This window comes from Daucus carota, chromosome 6, assembly GCF_001625215.2.
Source record: "Daucus carota subsp. sativus chromosome 6, DH1 v3.0, whole genome shotgun sequence".
In the NCBI taxonomy this organism is placed as follows: Eukaryota; Viridiplantae; Streptophyta; class Magnoliopsida; order Apiales; family Apiaceae; genus Daucus; species Daucus carota.
In genome coordinates, this window is record NC_030386.2 from 32,909,930 (window position 1) to 32,927,733 (window position 17,804).

Consider the following 17,804-nt stretch of genomic DNA (forward strand, 5'->3'; position numbering starts at 1 on the left):
ACAGAGAAGTTAATTTCCCAGATCTTACATGTACTGCTGTTATTAACACACTTGCCTAGTTGCATGCATGCAGAAAGAAGATACTTTTGCCCTATGAACCAAGTTCAAATCTCAAAGCAAAACGACGTAAATGTGGAAACCCAAATAGCCATCAAAGATTTATTTCTCTGTAAATACAATACATCTGGGAATAGAATTGCTATATCCGGGAGACCAGCAAGATGCGGATAAACAAAAACTGAAGAGTTGGAACTCGTTCAGCAGCATCCCCTGTAACACTGAGAAAGTTGTTGCCAAAGGATCACTCGAATGAGCAGAAAGGTTCTCCGTAGGACCCTCTCCAGTGACAAGCTACATTTTGTGCGTACCAGACCAGAATTAAGAAAGAAAACAGGTGATCATGGTATGTTTGTATAAATTTATTGCTTTTATGAAAATTAAGTTACAGCGAGTAAGGAACCCTTGCAATATTTCTTTGTTAAACAAAATCCCTTAAATATGAACTTATATACCGCACAAGCATTTGGACAAAATCTTGAAAACAAAGACGTGAACTAGAAAACAAGTGCAGAACTTTTTGTTGAATATATATAGAAAGCTGACAGTAGAAAAGCCACCACATCCTACATTCTGCAGGCCTCTTCACTATCTAATTTTCATGTCAACATTCTACATTGTAGTTTATCTCGTACGTGTAAGACAAAATCATCTAAAATCCAGCAAAAATTAAGATCAAACTCTCTCACTCGCAAATCACACTGTTACTTTGCAATTGGCAACCAACTGATACTTAGCATTACTAGCTTTACTTAAAGGTATAAACGCAGGACAGTTAACTCGAAGATGATATCTTCCGCTAGTAAACGAACCAACTTTCCACCTTACATGTCCGTTTAACTTGATCATCAGCCAAATGGCTCCATTACTCTCATCCTGCCTCAACGACTCGCCATTGGATGGCGCGACAGGTATGTCAGTGCCATACAAGAAAGGTGACCATTCAATCACTTCCTTGTGGCCTTGATAGTCGGGTGGTGTAGCGGTGTAGTACGTGATTTGTTGAGTCCGGTATGCAGCATAGACATCGAGCTTGTCATAGTAGATGCCTATTCTTTTGTTGGGGTTTTGAGAGGAGATGGTTACTTGGAGGTTTGAGGATAGGAAATATGGAGGCGTGGAAGACAAGTTGAAGGCGTAGAGGGTAGCGTCTTGGAGGATGAATTGGGGCTTTTTCGGCTGGAGGACTACCCAAATGATGAGGATTATGAGGAGGAGGATGAAGAGAGCAATGAGGAGGCTGATAATTGACCACCGGATGAGCTTCTTTTGCTTGCTTGACATGGTTTTTGTAGTAGACCTGGAATGTTGAAGCTGAGAGACTTATTTTTGTGTGTGTAACTCGTGATTGAGTTGTAATAGATTATCTAGTAACACATGCATGTTGATATACATGGTCCGTACGAGTAATCCATGGTGTGTAGAATTTTTTTATACGAAACGACATAGAGCTGCAGACAAGCGATCATAGAAATGCGTAGTGTATACTCTGTTTTTAGTATTGATTATGTTGATTGATTATTCATGATTAACAAGGACTAATAGTTGATGACTAATACTTCGTAGTCAAAGCATATTACTATATTAGTCTACAACAAAAGACGAACAGCAGCCCGAGCACATCTGGTCGAACAAAGCCTGCACAAGGCCGAGTTGGCCTTGGCCTTGTATATCCTAAAGAACATTTACACACCTGTAGAACAAAACATACTGAATAACTGAACTTGAGGTCCAATAAAAAAAGTTTTGACCGCGGACAAACACGTTATAATTAAATGAGTGAGAGCAGCCAGTATAGATCAGGGGTTTCAGTGTGAACACACGAGAGACTTGTTACGATATCATCCTTAAGAGCAAGTCCAACAGTGCCCTGTAATGATGTCCTAAGTTAAAATTTAAGGCATTTGAAATAAAGATGTAATCCAATAGTGTACTAGTGGTGCCTTAAAACACTAGGACACACTACATGTGCCTTATTATAAGAGCAAGTCCAAGAGTGTCTTAGAGGATGCCCTATATAAATAATAAAATATAATGTCCTAGTAGTTTAGGACATCACTTTTATAAATTCACTCCAACAAAAAGTCTTATCCACAAGCCCTATTATTAAAATATTAATATTTTGAATGAAAAAGTAGAGGGAAAAGTAGTGGGGAGAGAGAGAATGATAATATTTTATTATTAAAAGTGAAATGAGGCTCAAGTAGGTGAGCCCTAAAAATAGGGCTGAAGTAAGTTGTCCTAGTGATTTAAGGCATCACTAGGACACTGTTGGAGCAATGTTTTCAATCAAATGCCTCAAATTATGACTTAGGACATCATTTGAGGCAGCTGTTGGACTTGCTCTAAGGCACTACTCCTAAACCATTTTAATCCATAAAATATTCACTTTCTCTCTCTTTTCACACTTTTTCATACTTGACTTATATATAGTTGTATTCAAATATATTAATATTTTAATATTAAGACATGAAGATAGGACATATTGTTGGAATAGATGTATGTGTATAGTGTCCTAAATCATTAGGACATTATATTTTATTATATATATAGGGTTTCTATTAGGACACTGTTGGACTTGCTCTAATGAAATACATGTTCACAAATATAATTTAAAAATATTCGATGATATTTCTGTACTCGGTTCTTACTTCTCGTTCTTGAAAATCTGAAAATTCCTACCGCCAGAGTAGATCGAGACCGTAAACAAATTACGAATAATTTTGCTTGCATCATGAGCAGAAGCCAACAAAATACATAAAAGCGAAACCAACAAAACACATAAATGAGAACGAACGTGGTTCCCTACTTCAAAATTATAGTAATATTTTTGGGGAGGCAAGCTATACAAATATCAACACGTCGGTTGAAAACGACGGCAGGATAGGAGAATAGACATTTGAGAGGTGGTACTTGGCCGAAAGTTTGCGAGCCAACTGGTGTCACAAATTCATGCATCTTTATCCTATCGCTATAAGCCACTAAAGATGTTTCTTCCTTTATCTTCTAATATGCTTTTTTTTTTTATCGAATATGATACTATTAAAGAATAAATATATAGTGACATTACAAAAAGAATCAAGATGCCATGCCATTTGCGCCCTCTACCTAACTGCCTGATTCATAATTAAGCACAAACATATATCTTAGTGGTATTTTTATGTTTTCCATTAACATCTCATCATTCCAACATAGGCTCCAACGTCTTAATCTCACTGATTTCAATGAAATAAACATGCTTCATCAACTAACTAATGAACTAGCTTGCTGTTAAAATACTCAAGATATAAGAGGTACTCGAGTGAATAATTCATATTATCCGTAACAAGAGATTGAAGGTTCGAGTATCTCTGAAACTCCAGAAGTTTGTCCATGTTAAAACAGATGAGAAAAGATGAAATGCACCGGCCCTTTATGTCGGTATTTTATTACTTGCCAGAATTTACATATATATGAGAAAACAAAAGATAAAATTAATTGCTCAACATAAATAATCATACGTCGACTTTGCACTTCTGTGATAGCTGGTACTTGACACCACTGCCCACCATAGTCGTATCGCCGTTTTTGTTACCAAAAGGAATGTAGGCAGGGCAAGAAACATGAAGATGATAATGTCCGGAGATGAAGCTCCCGACTCTCCATCTCACCCGTCCATTAATCTTGATCATCAGCGATATCGCACCGTTGGCCTGATCCTTGCTCAGCGCATCCGCATTGGCTGGAGCCACCGGCACGCTGGTCCCGTAAACAAAAGGTGACCACACAGTGTCTGTCTTGTGGCCTTGGTACGATGCGGGTGCGGCGGTGAAGTAGGTGATTTGTTGGTCTCTGTAGGAAGCGTAGATGTCAAGTTTGTCGTAGTATATGCCGATTCTGCTGTTGGGATTACGCGAGGAGATGGTGACTTGGAGGTTGGAGGTGAAGAGGTCTGGACTGGAGGAGATTTTGAAGGCGTAGATGGTGGCGTCTTGGATCATGAAGCGGGGCTTTTTGGGTTGGAGGATGGCCCAAGTGATGAGAAAGACAAGAAGTATGATGAAGCAGAAGACGAGGAGGCAGGCGCAGAGGCCGCGGAGGCCTCTTGCGCCACCTCCGCTGTGGCTGTCGCACTCTTTTGTGTTTCCCATATGGTGATATGGTAACGTTTTTGAGATGACAGTATGGAGAAATGAACGGAGAGAAGTGTAGTGTATTATGTGAAGCTATATAGGATAACTCTTGTGACTAAAGGAACAGCTTTTGTGACTAAGAGAAAGGGAACTGATTCTCTATCTTAGTTTTATTTGATTTGCTTTCAAACTTAATATGCAAGAAAATATGGGAAAGTGTCACGAGAAAAAGACACTATACATCTCATGTAGTGGACAGTGTATTTTAGTATAATAGTAGGTAATCAGAAGAAAATTTGCTTCATTTTCATTCTCTTTTCTTTGAATATGATGTTCCAGTGACATTATTTTATTTATTTTGGTGTCGAAGTTGTCAATTTTACAGATATAATCCCTCTAAGTTCCAAACCCAGTATACTTATCTTACTTCTGGTGGTAGCGGACCGATCAATCAATTACTATGTTTTTTTTTACGCTTTGAATTTTGACACACACTTTAACTGTTTTGATCAGGTAGTTAAAAATTTATCTTCTATTTTAAAGCAGAAGATAAATTTGATTAGAGAGGGGCTTGTTCTCTACTATTTTGGTGCAGTAATGCTTTTGTTTCTTGTTAACAAAGAGAACGGGCGTAAATGGGAATGGTCCCAGTGATCAGTTTCAGAGTGTAATTGAAATTAACTAGGAATCAAAGCTTTTTGTGAACTAGTGCTTGCAGAATACTTTTCTGGTGCAAAATAGAATCCACTAAGAAAAGTCTCAAATTTCTTTAGTAATCTAAGTTTAGTGCTAAGTATTATACTATCAGCCTAACTTCACGTACATCTCAACCAACCAATATGTTTCAGTGCAATCAAAGCGTGTAAACTGGAGACCAATAATTTCAGACATGAAACTGAATTTCAGCATTTTCTTTTAAAAAGGTAGTCGCGTTGTTATAGAAGCCTCGTATGGGTCATAATTCTTACGGCCTTGCCAATTCTAACTCGACCATGTTAATGGAGCGTGTAGGAGACCACTGAGCTATACCGGATCATCTCTCCATGTCGACAATAGGCGAAAGAAAACGGGATACTGCCTGTTTTCCTTGGTGGAATCATGGAAAATATGAAGCTTCTTCGCATGAGCTAAGTGGATTGAATAATACAAAAGGTTTTAGACACTTGTGAGTTGTGATGAAAGTGAGTTGTCATATGGTATTGTATAAAACCACTCCCTACTTGTGATAATTGAAGCTAGGCGAATAAATCAGATTGATGTTTAATGCTTAGATACACTAACTTTATCAAATTTGAGAAAGATAACGCTAAACATATACTCGTGTTAAAGTTCAATTTCTTGAAACTGCACATTTAACTCAAGGCTACTATGTGCTTTCACGTGTGTTTACCTGAAGGATGTCGAAACCAAATTTGCTCGAGCACACTCATGTACAATGTAACAGAAAACTATTAAAGTCAACTTTTACTTTAGTTCCGGACCCTGCTTCTTTCACCCCTGCTAAAACCTGTTCAATATCCCGTAGAATTAACTGATGTGCTTCTAAGGAGTTTTCGCACCCTTCGGTCTTCACAGAACTGAAAACCTCCTCCAATCAGTGGACAAGTACAAAAATTGTCTAACATAAGCAAGGGCGGATCCGGAAGAAATTTCTTCGGGACACCAAACAAAATTTTAAATTTTTTATATAATTTTAAATTTTCTGGGAGCACTTTTATTATTTGATAAAATCTAGAATGCGAAAAAAAATTAAAATTTTACATGTCCTCCGTGACTCTTACATTCGCGACCGCCAACCCAGAGGACTCGCACGACACAGTAAGGAACTATCCTCTAAGATATTCCTTGATAAATTTCTTCAAGCTGAACATCATTCGGACGTTTTAAGCTGGTGTTTTACGTATCCCTGAAAATTTCTCTATTGCTTGGAAAATCGCCAGCAGATGAATTACCACCTGAGAGAAGACCTGGAAGTACGAGACATTGCATACTCTGCACAACGGTCAGTGACCAGCTCAATTTCCAACTGTATGTGCTCATCACAACTTCTCCTACTTAAAATATTTTATAAAGTTTTATTTTAAGCTTTTAGCTTTTGTCGCCTTTGTTTCTGCCCATTTACCCTGAGGAAAACATAAATATTCGACATAAAAGTTTTAGAAATTTTGATTGCCAACACAAAGAACAACCATAAACGTGCTGCAGCACGATATGATGTTTGAAGCACAAAGCAAAACAAAAAAGAACATTTTAGTGAATGCTGTTATGTTGATGCTAGCTAGCTTTCGGAGTGCGACTCTTTCAGGCGGTGTTGGAGTTAGGGGTGAGCAAAACCGGATATCCGGTCCGGTTATCAATTGTCAAACCGGATATCCGGTTTTCCGGATCATCAAAAATCAATTCCGGTTCCGCATCCGGTTTAATCGGATATCCGGAATTCGGATATCCGTTTTAACCGGATCGAAAAACCGGATTATCCGTATCCGAATTTATTACATACAATTAAGTTTAATTTCAAATTATTCTTTAATTTAAATGTATTTTAAAAATGTTACAACTAAATTTATAAATTATAAGTGATTCTTAAAAATCAAAATTTTAAGTTTTAGCATTTATAAAATTATTTTTATTATAACTTTTTTTAATTAAATAGAATATTGAATTCAGTTCTTTTAATAAGGTTTTTAAAATAATATTTATGATTATCATATTGATTGTATTTAATGAAACATAATGAATCCTTTTATATATACACTAGTATGATTAGATATAATAATTTATATCATTAATTACTACTTTATTTATTATATTTTGTATTACACTATTTATCTTTAATAAGTATATTAATTATGTATTTTTTGAATAGAAGTCAAAAACCGGATCGGATCCGGATATCCGGTTTCATAAAGAGTAATGATCCGGATCCGGATCCGAATTTATAAAAAAAATCCGGATCGGATATCCGGTCCGGTTTTTCGGAAAAAATATCCGTATTTTCGGATTTTTTTTAACCGGATACCGGACCGGAAACCGAATAATCCGAAATTCGGATTTTCATGCTCACCCCTAGTTGGAGTGGTTGCTCGTAAGTCGTGACAATGTTGGACACTAAAGCAGTCAATACCAAGTGTCCACTCAAATTAGTAAAAAAATAAAGCTATTCATTTTGTTTTTTAATATATTTATCATTTTTACATATATTAATCAATTATTTCATTGAATATATAGCTAATTTCAATAGAACTAATGAACTAATACGTGGACACAAGAACTTGTAGTTAGGAATAACCAAAGAAAATAAAATATGAAGATACGAATTTAATTAATAAAATAAAATTATATTAATATCTATAAGATATGTATAAATATTGTTGGTAAAAAAATAGACTACGAACCTCTTTAAAATAATCGAAGGTATCTTGGACCCAGGAATTGATTTTTGGCGCTGACCCAAACACCAGTAACATTCAACCCTGACACAAAAAGCTCTCATATTGGCCCAGCATAGGAGAAAATCTCTCATATTGGCCCAGCATAGGAGAGTATCTATTTTACAGTGACCCAGTTACGTTTTGGTCTCCCTTTCTTCCTCCTCTTTCTTCCTCCTCCGTGTCTGCTTCTTTTTTTATTTACAAATTTCTTTGGTGTTTTTTTTATTCTCTTCTCCACTTCAATATTTAGATGTACATAATTGGAATCTACACCTGAGAATGAAAAAAAAAAAACCTTTGGAAAAATGCATGTAAAATAATAAAATATATTCTATAAATTTTATAACTTATAATTATTTGTCACAAATAAAATAATTACTTAAGTTGGCAATTATAAACTTTATATTTATAACTTATTAATGTAAACTACTGATATACAGATAATTTTATTGCACTCGATGAACAACTAAGCAGCTTGTATTTAGCAATTATTAATTAATACAAAGGTATATTTGTATTATTGCACATATACTTTCTATAGTGATTTTTATATTCACATGCATCCAGTTCAGCTGCATAAACAAAGCAACCTGTGCTGCTGTGCTCTGCCACGCTAAACTGACTACAGAAAGAAAAGATCATCATAATATGACAAACTTCTTAAAGCAAGTCAAACTACCTGGTACAAAGATAATATAACAGGCAAAGCATGGGAGTTCTTGATTTTACTGAGCTTAGTGTTTAGCTAAACAAGGAAACTCTGTATCTACTTTTTTATTATTGGATAAAGAGGGTAGTGGGACAGTAAAACTTTACAGTTTCAGTAAGTAGCACTGTTTTACGCTAGAGTCCCATGCCCAGTTGTTTCTACTTTCAAAATTTATACACACAATCTCTAGATATGTAACATCATGGAGATTAGACTACACAATAAAGGCAAGACGTATGATTTCAAAAGCCACGCATATATCTCTTGTATCAGCCTACCTGGGTTCAGGACCATTCCTGTTGATGTGCAAAGAAGAATAACAATCTTCAAATTCAAATCAGTAGCTAAAATTGTAATCTTAGTTTTCTAGGCTTTTTTGTTAGATGGACCATCATTTTAACAAGGGGCATTTCAAGATTTGGTTCTAGTACTAATAGCATATGATCAGAACTTTTAAGTTTCGGATCAAGGGACTGAACCAAACACTTATTCCTACAAGATACACTTATAAAGCTCATTAAGCCTTATTTCTACAAACTACAGTAGCAATCCAAGCAACCTAAGAGAACAGAGTGCCAACCACTACTGAACTACTGGAACATCAGCAAGTCCATTCTAAAGTCAAAGTCAGTCTCTGTAACAGAATTGTAATGGCGCTCCACTTATTAAAGCAAGATGAGAAGCTTAGTAAGTCCATTCTGGGGGCAAAGCCAGCTCTGGTGGAAGCTGGTAATGGCACTCTGCTTCCTTCCCTGCATCAAACCTTTTCCCGGAATTTATGTGTGAATGCACTTGATTCTCCTGTTTGATCCTTGCACATGCCAGCGGAGGAAAGTGGGCATTCTTTTCTTTCTCATCAACTCCCACACTGAAGTTCCGAATTGTAGATGACAAAGCTAACAGAGGAAATACAAATATATGGTTACCAAACATATAAAGTAATATGGTATAATGATGAAGCACCGTATTCCACTAACTTCCACATCATTCAGTTTTTGTAATATTATCATCATCAACAAAGAGTTTAAATAGCTAGGTTGTTTTATAATGATAGGACTTGAGAAAGATTATGCCAAATCCACAACTAAGAGATAAGATTACAATTACAATTTACAATTCATATTCCATCTACAAAATTAAAAGGCAAAATTTGAATTAAATATAGTACTTAACTTCAGTTGCTAAAGAAATTAAACACACAAAATTCACAATCATCAACTCAGAATATCTCGTTGGTTTAAGATTGTCAAGGTCTTCTAATCAATCTTTCTTTTTCACCAGAGATAATAACATAATCAGGCATTATAGACTTGGAAGCAATAGTTGGGAGTTGGGACCATTCAGTAAAATGTAGCTTAAATTAAAGGTACAGACAAATTTGCACCTTCCCTAAAATTGTCTAAAAGTAGAACACTGATGAACAGCATCATTCCTTGTTTTTAATTACTTTTACACTAAATATGGTGCACTAGCAAAACATCCACATCTTGTTTTGCATTAATTTCCATCTATTTCAACTTCCAAAGAGAAACAATGTCTTTACTCCCCACATAAGATGGAAAGATAAACAGGTATCATGATCAACTGTAAATGCTGTTGCTAAATTTCATCTCTAAGTTTGAGACTTTACTTCCTATTTACGCATTACCATCTGTGGTACTAAATTCATCAATAAGGCATCTTACATCAACCAGAAACTACCAAGTTCAACTTCATGACCTCATCAAGAGGTGAACAGGCATATATATTAGACAATTTAGCACGATTACGACACGAAGCACATTCAGCCTTCACGCAATCAATTTATCAATTTGGAAGCACTTACAGCCTTATGCAAAGTAATTTGACCATGGAATGCAATTTTGAATGTCTATAAATGATGCAAATTAACTCTGCTAAGTGCTAACAGAGGTTTAAAGCCAAAGATGCAAGCAACTTTACCCAAACATATACTTATTGCAAGCAGGAAGCCATTTTAATTCACTACACACACACATAATGACATATATACTGAAATATATCTTACCACCCTCCCTGGTTCTAGTTGCACGAGCAGCACCGCCAACATTGTTCTTAACCGAAGTGCGAGGGATAAACACACCAGTTCCCTTTCCCCTGTATTCCCCTCCAGGACCTCGAATCAGCTTCTTCTGCTTCTCGTACTGTAATACCCCACCCGGAATCCCTAAATTCTGGCCTGACCTACTTCTCAACATCATCTCTTCTCTCCTCAACATCTCAACCTGTAACTTGTTACCAAAAAAAAAAAACACTTCAGCCTCCAGATTAATTAACTACAAAGTTAATCACAAACATAAACACATATATCTAGTCAGGTTCACTAATTTTAGCCTACAGAATCTACAAAGCACCAAAATCCACTGCATAAACATACAGGATTCACAAAGCCTAAGATTCTCTAAAATAAATATAAAAATTAAAAACATCACAAAACATAATTCACTGATAAATAACTCAACAAGTACACAATTTACTGATTCATAGCCTAAATTACTTATAACTTAAAAGCAGGCACATAAATAACCACTTAGTTGTAAAGTTGTGGTACCTGAAGCTGAACCGGAGCGAAAAACATGTTGTTTGCTCCATATGCAGCGGCAGCGCCACCTTGTAGTAGTGAACCGTGCTGAGCCGCCGGCCTATACAACTGCAAAACCAGCAGACCAAATTGAAGTTGATAAGCTCTAAAAATCGCAGGTAAAAGGTAATATATAGCAATTATATGGACATGCAGCGACAGAAAGATGTACCTGAGCGCTGTACGGACGGTGATTGATGTTACTCGGAAGCAAATTACAATCAGCGACGCTGTGAGGACCGGAGGAGTAGTAGGAGAAGATGTTTGTCCCCAACGGAGACGCCGTTAGTTCGCCGGGCGGGAATACGCCGGAAGGAAGCCACATTTTGCCGTCGTACAGCTCCGCCATCACGAGAGAGATGCAGGGAGAGAGAGGGAGAGAGATGTTTTTGTTTTGGTTTTGGTTTTGGTTTGAAAAGAGGGAGAGAAAAGGGAGTGAAAGAGACTTTGGAGTTTGGAAAACTAAACGGACGTTACCTTTTTCATGTATGTATGTGAGTAATGTTTTGTGTGTATTGGAGCTTTTTATGAAATGAAAGAGGGTGATGACAGATGAGTGAGTGAGTTAAGCGCAGAAACGTACCAACGGGGTCACGTGACCACTCTTCCCACCCCCACCTTCTTACTTTTCCGTTTTCTTTCTTATCCGTTTTCATCGCACATGTATTACAATTACTCCACTTTCAGTCCTTGTGACGGTAAATATTCCTATCACGAATTCACAACACGGTGTTGTAAATTGTAATCGTAAAGTTTTTTTTTTTTTTGGAAATAATCGTAAATTTCAAGTTAATCGATCACTCTTAATTGTTTATACTCGCTCCATCCCAAATTAGATGACCCCGTTGACTTTGGGTACACAATTTAAGGTTCATTGACCGTATAGCTATATGACTTATTTTTAAAATTTTATTTTTGTAAATAAAAATTAAAATATAAAATTTTCATTTACAAAAAAAAAAAAAAGAATTTTGGAAATAGATAGTCAATGCACTTAAAGTTACGTGCCCAAAGTCAACGGGGTCATCTAATTTGGGATGAAAGTAGTAATAAATTTATAAATTAACTGAGAGAATAATCACATGAAACTAAATACGGGCTTATACATCACGGAATTATAAGTATTTTTCAAGATAAAATTCATGTCTATTTTCAATCTCATAAAATTATACTCCCTCCGTCCCTATTTACTTGTCACTTTGACTTTTTGCACGTAACTTAGAGCAACTCCAACGGAACACCTCCCTTACCTATAATGAGCCTACATGGACAAAAATAGGGGTTGAAGTAAAAATTCTTCACTCCAACCATCCTCTCCTTACCTAAAATTTTTAGGTGAGAGAAAACAAAACCCCTTCTTTTGGGGATAGAAAAGTGAGCCCCTATTTCTTCCAACTCATCTCTTTCTCTCTCATTTTCTTTCATTTTTTATTTTCCCTCCTTTTTTTATCTACCCCACCATAGTAAAAGTTTTAATAAAATATTTTTTTTTCAAATATAGGGATGATTATAGGGAATACCATTGGAGTAAAACAAGTTTTTGCTTACTTATATTTTAGGTAATCATTATTTTATTATATTTTAGGGGTCGAAGATAAGTAACACCATTGGGGTTGCTCTTAAGGTGATTAAAAAACATAGTTCCGCTTATTATTTTTAAAATTTTCTTTTTCTGAATTAAAATTTATAGTTTATATTTTAATTCAAAAAAAGAAAATTTTAAAAATAATGAGCGGAACTATGTTTTTTAATCACCTTAAGTTACGTGCAAAAAGTCAAAGTGACAAGTAAATAGGGACGGAGGTAGTAATTGTTCATAAATCTGCTTGATATACTTAAGTAGCGAAGCTTGGCGGTGTTTGTATGTGACTTTTTTTTTCTCTTACTACAATGTATTTCAATATATTAAGTAGCGCTTCGTGGTGTTATTATTTTCAATATATTTCTAATAATTATCTCTTCTTTTTTTCACTTGCTTATTCCTAGAATCAAGTATAAATTTAAGTATAAATTTCTATAGTTTATTGATCAAATTTTATATTAGTATGAGTTATTTAGCTATTATATCAAGATAATTGATATGAGACATTTAAAAGCTATATTTAATTTTAGAATTTTTTTAATATGCGTACTTAAATGTAACTAATATTATAGAAATGCTTTCATAGTTTCATTTATTGAGTTTTTAATGACACTAACACATCATAATTATTATTTTTTATTATCTTTCGATTAATATTATTTTATTTGTTATTTTTAATTTATTTGAATATCTTATAAATTTATAATCATATATGATTTATATTTTAAACATAAAAATATTAATAAATATCTGTGAAATTGAAAATACACACATCATATATAAAAAATAACACTCGATAAAAGAGTATAGACATATTACTTAAATCAACTATTTATTATATAAATTGGTTTCAAAAAAAACTATTTATTATGTAAATAATATTTAATAATTTTCATGAATTCGAATACATAAATGCTCTACGACTTCTTTTGATCATTCAATTAGATATATAACTTTTGTTTATTCAATATTGGTTGATGTTTCGTGGTACACAAATTCAATTTTTAATCATCCATGCTTGATTATGAATATAGAATAAAGATATTTATATGAAAGAATTCAAATAGAACTATTTAGGGCGTGTTTGGAATGAAGAAGCAAAGCTTCTACTGGCTTTTTTTTTTTGATTAGTTTGTGTAAAAAAAATAGAAGCATTTTAAAAAGTTAGGAATGCTAGGTTTTGTCTAACAGCTTCTTTTTCAAACACTTTAGTAACTTATTTACTTCTCACTTCTACTACACTTCTTTAATTTAAGCAAGAAGTCACTTTTTTTAAATTAACCCAAACACCCCTTAGTCTCGAGAAGATTTATATTATTGAATAAATGTAGCATTCTTACAGAGTTTCCTGCTCCCGCCCCCCCCCCCCCCCCTCGTATTCTTTCTATTCTTCAAGTAGCTGTCTCCATCATCGGAGGGATTTGTATTGGTTTTCACTGGTGTAAAGCCCCAAACTCTTTTGTTTATTTTATTTTTTTTATTTATTTCAATAATCTTCCTCGTCGAGGAAGGATTTATCTCATTTGGTTTGTGTTTTTAGATCTACATCATCGGAGTTTTCGTTTTACTTTTTTATTCGATTCAAACGGAACTTATCGGATACGAGAGTTAATCGTTCTTTCAGCTGTTAGATCTAAGTTTTTTATTTTCATTTGTTTTCAGTTTGCTTTTATTTCGATATGTAATTTGTATTTTCAGGTTGTTTTCTCTCCCTAGTGAAAATTTTGCTTTTCACTTCTTAATTGTAAGCGGTGTCTTGATTTGGTAACGAAAGTTTGTATGGAATCGCAGTTCTGGTTGATAGCTCTATCAGAGTATTAGACATGATGAAAAGGGTATCAGTAATTCAACGAGAAAGCATGAAGCGGGTACTTGTATTTGTATATGCATTTTTTTCAAAATATCGTTTAAGTGTCTATCTATGAGAACAGGTGATTGTAATTTACTCATTGTTCGACTCGATCATTGGTGTAGATACCGTATGACTTTTTATTATTAAATTAACATCTTTGTTTAAAAAAAAAACCATGAACATATGAGATATGTCGACGGATTTGGTCCAAGTCCCGCTCCTCATACACTCCTTGCTAACTTATAACTCAAATTCTTGTCATTTATAATATTTATCATTTTATTATATACTATTTTTGTCCCGGCCATTTGTTTACATATAGTTTGGGCACGGAAGTCAAAAGATATGTCCTCCTTTTGCCTCACGTAATTCTTTATATTTGTTTTGTTCTTTATATTTGGTTTGGGCACGGGTTTTAGAAATTAAAGTAGTGGAAAAGATAAAGAAAAGAGGATGAAGTGGTAAAATCATTGATTTTTAATGTATAAAAGGAAAATAGTGGAGTAAAAATAATGTGAAAAAAAGTGAAAAAAAAATGAAAAGTGGGAAATTAATGGGGTAAAAGTTAAAACTTAAAAGGGATGTTGTGTGAAAAGGGAAGACAAGTGAGGAAGTAGTGGGGTCAATTGACTATTTTTGATAAGTTGTGAAAAGTAAAGAATTGGATGCGACATCCAAAAAGGAAACTAACGATGAATTCTTTGATCTCCGAAGAGGCGAAAACTATAAAATTTTTAGTACCACCCTGACTCAATTATAATAATTTAGTTTTAAAAATCATGATTGACAAAATTTTCATCTCTAATAATTCTTATAATTTTATAGGAGTGGAAATCCAATCGCTAGTTTAGAAAAAGATGAAGTTTGATATAGCGTCTGTCTGGCAAAAAAAAGTTTCTCGTTTTTTTTTATCAAGAAACCGATTTCTATTTTTTTTTAATCCGTAATTATAAAAAACTAGAAGCACTTATAAAAAACTGAGAATGCTCGTTTTTGTTTCCGGACTTCTACTTTTCTCTCAAATAGTTTAATCACTTAAGTTTTGCTACTCACTTTTAGTCCACTTCTTTACTTTAAGCAAACAACAATTCTAGTCCAATTCTTTACTTTAAGTAAGAAACTCTTTTTTAAAGATTACCCAGACGGCCCGTTAATTCCTCTAATTCCTCCGACCCTTCTACTTCTTAACTCTATATTTCTTAAATACTTATCAAAGAACATTTTATGATTATAAGCAGTTAATATATAATATTATTATAGCAAAAATAATTTTGTAATTACTTATAGTATAGTTTAAATAGTTACACCCGCTGTTTTGAAATATAGGTCGCTTGACTTTTTGCACGTATTTCTAAGTCTCTTGACCGCATGTTAAAAATGATTATTTTTGAAAAAAAAAATTTCTGAATAAAAATATATAACTCATATTTTTATTCACGAAAAAAAATATTTAAAAATAATGATTTTTAGCATTCGGTCAAAGCACTTAGAATTACGTGCAAAAAAGTCCAACGACCTATATTTCAAAACGGAGAGAGTATTACTCTCCCAGTCCTCTTTAATTGTAATGCTTCAATAAAATATAATATTATTATCTTTTTAACTTTTTCTCTGAATAAAAATTTAAACTTTTATTTGGGATTTTTTTAAAAAAATTATAAAATTATATTTTTTAAAAACGTTAAAATGTACGTAAAATACTAAAAAAACGTTCTTTCAAAAATAAACTTATAAAATTGAGTCCTCATTTGTTGTAATTTAGCTCCGTTGGGATGGCTCCCAACAAATTATGGTATATAACATGTCAAAGAAAGGATGAGACAAACACAAGTTCTAGAGTTATGAAGCATGCACTCCCTTTTAATTTCCACAAGCTTCTGGTTCCATGTATGCAATTAATGGCTCACTAAAAGAACTATAAACTTCGATTTCATTATCTACAAAAATAGAAACGATGTTTGAAACTAGTAACAGCAAGGCGATACGAAAAAGACAACCCATACGTTACAACAGTCACCAGTTAACCACCACAGACAAACAGTCACCAGTTAACCACCACAGGCAAACAGGGCAATATCGGACACGATCCGAACCTGACCCAAACCCGACCCAAATCCGCAACTTGATTTACTGAGACAAAACTTGAAAATGACATGAAAATCACCCGACTGATCCGACATGACCCGAAATTATTAGAATTTCATTTCTAATAACTTCAATTTCAGTTTTATTTAATTTTAACTTGACCTGAAATCAACTCGATCACTGACACGAACACGACTCGTTCCCCGAAATTGCCACCCCTACACACAAACAACGGACAAGCACTCTATAAAAAATACAAGCACTCTATAAAAAATAACTTAACAGGGATATATTCACAAAAACAGGTAAAAAAAATTAACAAGAAAATCAGAATAAATACTCCGGTAAAACAGCAAAACATATAAACCAATTACCACCAAAATGTATCATATTAAAATGTTACACACCAAAACACTGCCCCAAATTACAATTATCAATCCAAACATGGACACTTTTCATCCAATTCCAGTAATCATCTAATCTTCTCAGGGCTCACCAAACCTTACAATGGTGCATACATAATTATAATTATAATATTAATATTTAGTTAAGTTATGAGGAGGGAGAGCAATGATCACAATGCTGAAGCAATTAGTCATGTTTCACTACTTAATTCTACACATAGCAGAGCAGATCATTCACCTTCTATACAAAAAAAGCCAGAACATCAAAGCGCCAGTCAGTAACAACTATTGGGCCTAGCAATCGGTCCAGCCGGGGATCGAAACGACGCCGTCACAGGATCATTGACACACAGATGAAACGGAACCACATTCCCTTGCCTCCTCGCGTTCATACACTCCTCACAATAGTCATACACTCCGTTACAAATCTCGGATACATAGACAGGCTCCGAAAAAACCGGGAAGTCATACAAATTAGGCTCCGGAACAATCGGAACATACTCCTCGGCACGCATCCCCAAATTGCCAAACCCTAACTGATCAAAATAGGGCATAATAGACGGCTGATTCACAACAAATTCCGGCATGTTTCGCCGGAGAAGAATGAAATTCTCAGGGTCAATACAGTAACTGGACTCAACATTACCGAGTTTCGATCGTCGGCGCCGGTCTCTTCTACTCCGCTTCAACACAACAAGAACAGCGCAATCTTTCTCCTTGAGAATCAACCGGAAACTGGCTCGGCCGGTGATCAGAACCTTCCTCTGATCCTGATGATACAGCTTTGACTTTTTGCGGTCAACGAGATAAATCGACATCTGGTTGGGCGAGATGCCGATTTTCTGGCTCAGAATCTGCTGAAATGCCTTGTAATCGAGAGATGAGTTGATGCTGACGTGGCCGATTTTGAGCTCGCACTCGCCGTCGTAGAAAGCGAGAGGGAAGAGCTTAGAGTCGCCGTCGTTCGCCATTT

The 17,804-nt window shown here is 34.8% G+C and overlaps 3 protein-coding genes across 4 annotated transcripts; all 3 read right to left on the minus strand.

The window, feature by feature from the left end:
• Positions 1-555: 555 nt before the first annotated feature.
• LOC108192908 (NDR1/HIN1-like protein 1) lies at positions 556-1,436 on the minus strand. The gene has a single exon (XM_017359443.2). The coding sequence runs from the start codon at positions 1,339-1,341 to the stop codon at positions 754-756; it is 588 nt and encodes a 195-aa protein (XP_017214932.1). The 5' UTR covers positions 1,342-1,436; the 3' UTR covers positions 556-753.
• Positions 1,437-3,444: 2,008 nt separating this feature from the next.
• Positions 3,445-4,330, minus strand: LOC108224966 (NDR1/HIN1-like protein 1). Its single transcript, XM_017399741.2, has one exon. The coding sequence runs from the start codon at positions 4,185-4,187 to the stop codon at positions 3,552-3,554; it is 636 nt and encodes a 211-aa protein (XP_017255230.1). The 5' UTR covers positions 4,188-4,330; the 3' UTR covers positions 3,445-3,551.
• Positions 4,331-8,587: 4,257 nt separating this feature from the next.
• LOC108226699 (uncharacterized) lies at positions 8,588-11,521 on the minus strand. 2 transcript variants are annotated; one of them, XM_064079227.1, is made up of 4 exons: positions 11,081-11,521; positions 10,879-10,977; positions 10,336-10,552; positions 8,588-9,205 (listed from the first exon to the last, which is right to left on the minus strand). In XM_064079227.1, exons 1-4 carry the CDS (start codon positions 11,255-11,257, stop codon positions 8,994-8,996), a joined length of 705 nt encoding a protein of 234 aa, XP_063935297.1. In that variant the 5' UTR covers positions 11,258-11,521; the 3' UTR covers positions 8,588-8,993. The 2 variants fall into 2 exon arrangements, with proteins under 2 accessions (XP_063935297.1, XP_017257183.1); XM_017401694.2 differs by having other exon boundaries at positions 8,592-9,205; positions 10,336-10,558; positions 11,081-11,515.
• Positions 11,522-17,804: the final 6,283 nt, after the last annotated feature.

Coding starts and splice junctions, on each gene's coding strand:
- LOC108192908 (XM_017359443.2), bottom strand. CDS start 1,341: ATGTCAAGCAAGCAAAAGAAGCTCATCCGGTGGTCAATTATCAGCCTC.
- LOC108224966 (XM_017399741.2), bottom strand. CDS start 4,187: ATGGGAAACACAAAAGAGTGCGACAGCCACAGCGGAGGTGGCGCAAGA.
- LOC108226699 (XM_017401694.2), bottom strand. CDS start 11,257: ATGGCGGAGCTGTACGACGGCAAAATGTGGCTTCCTTCCGGCGTATTC. Junction 10,978..11,080: donor ACCGTCCGTACAGCGCTCAG/GTACATCTTTCT, acceptor CTGGTTTTGCAG/TTGTATAGGCCGGCGGCTCA. Junction 9,206..10,335: donor AACTAGAACCAGGGAGGGTG/GTAAGATATATT, acceptor TTCCTCTGTTAG/CTTTGTCATCTACAATTCGG.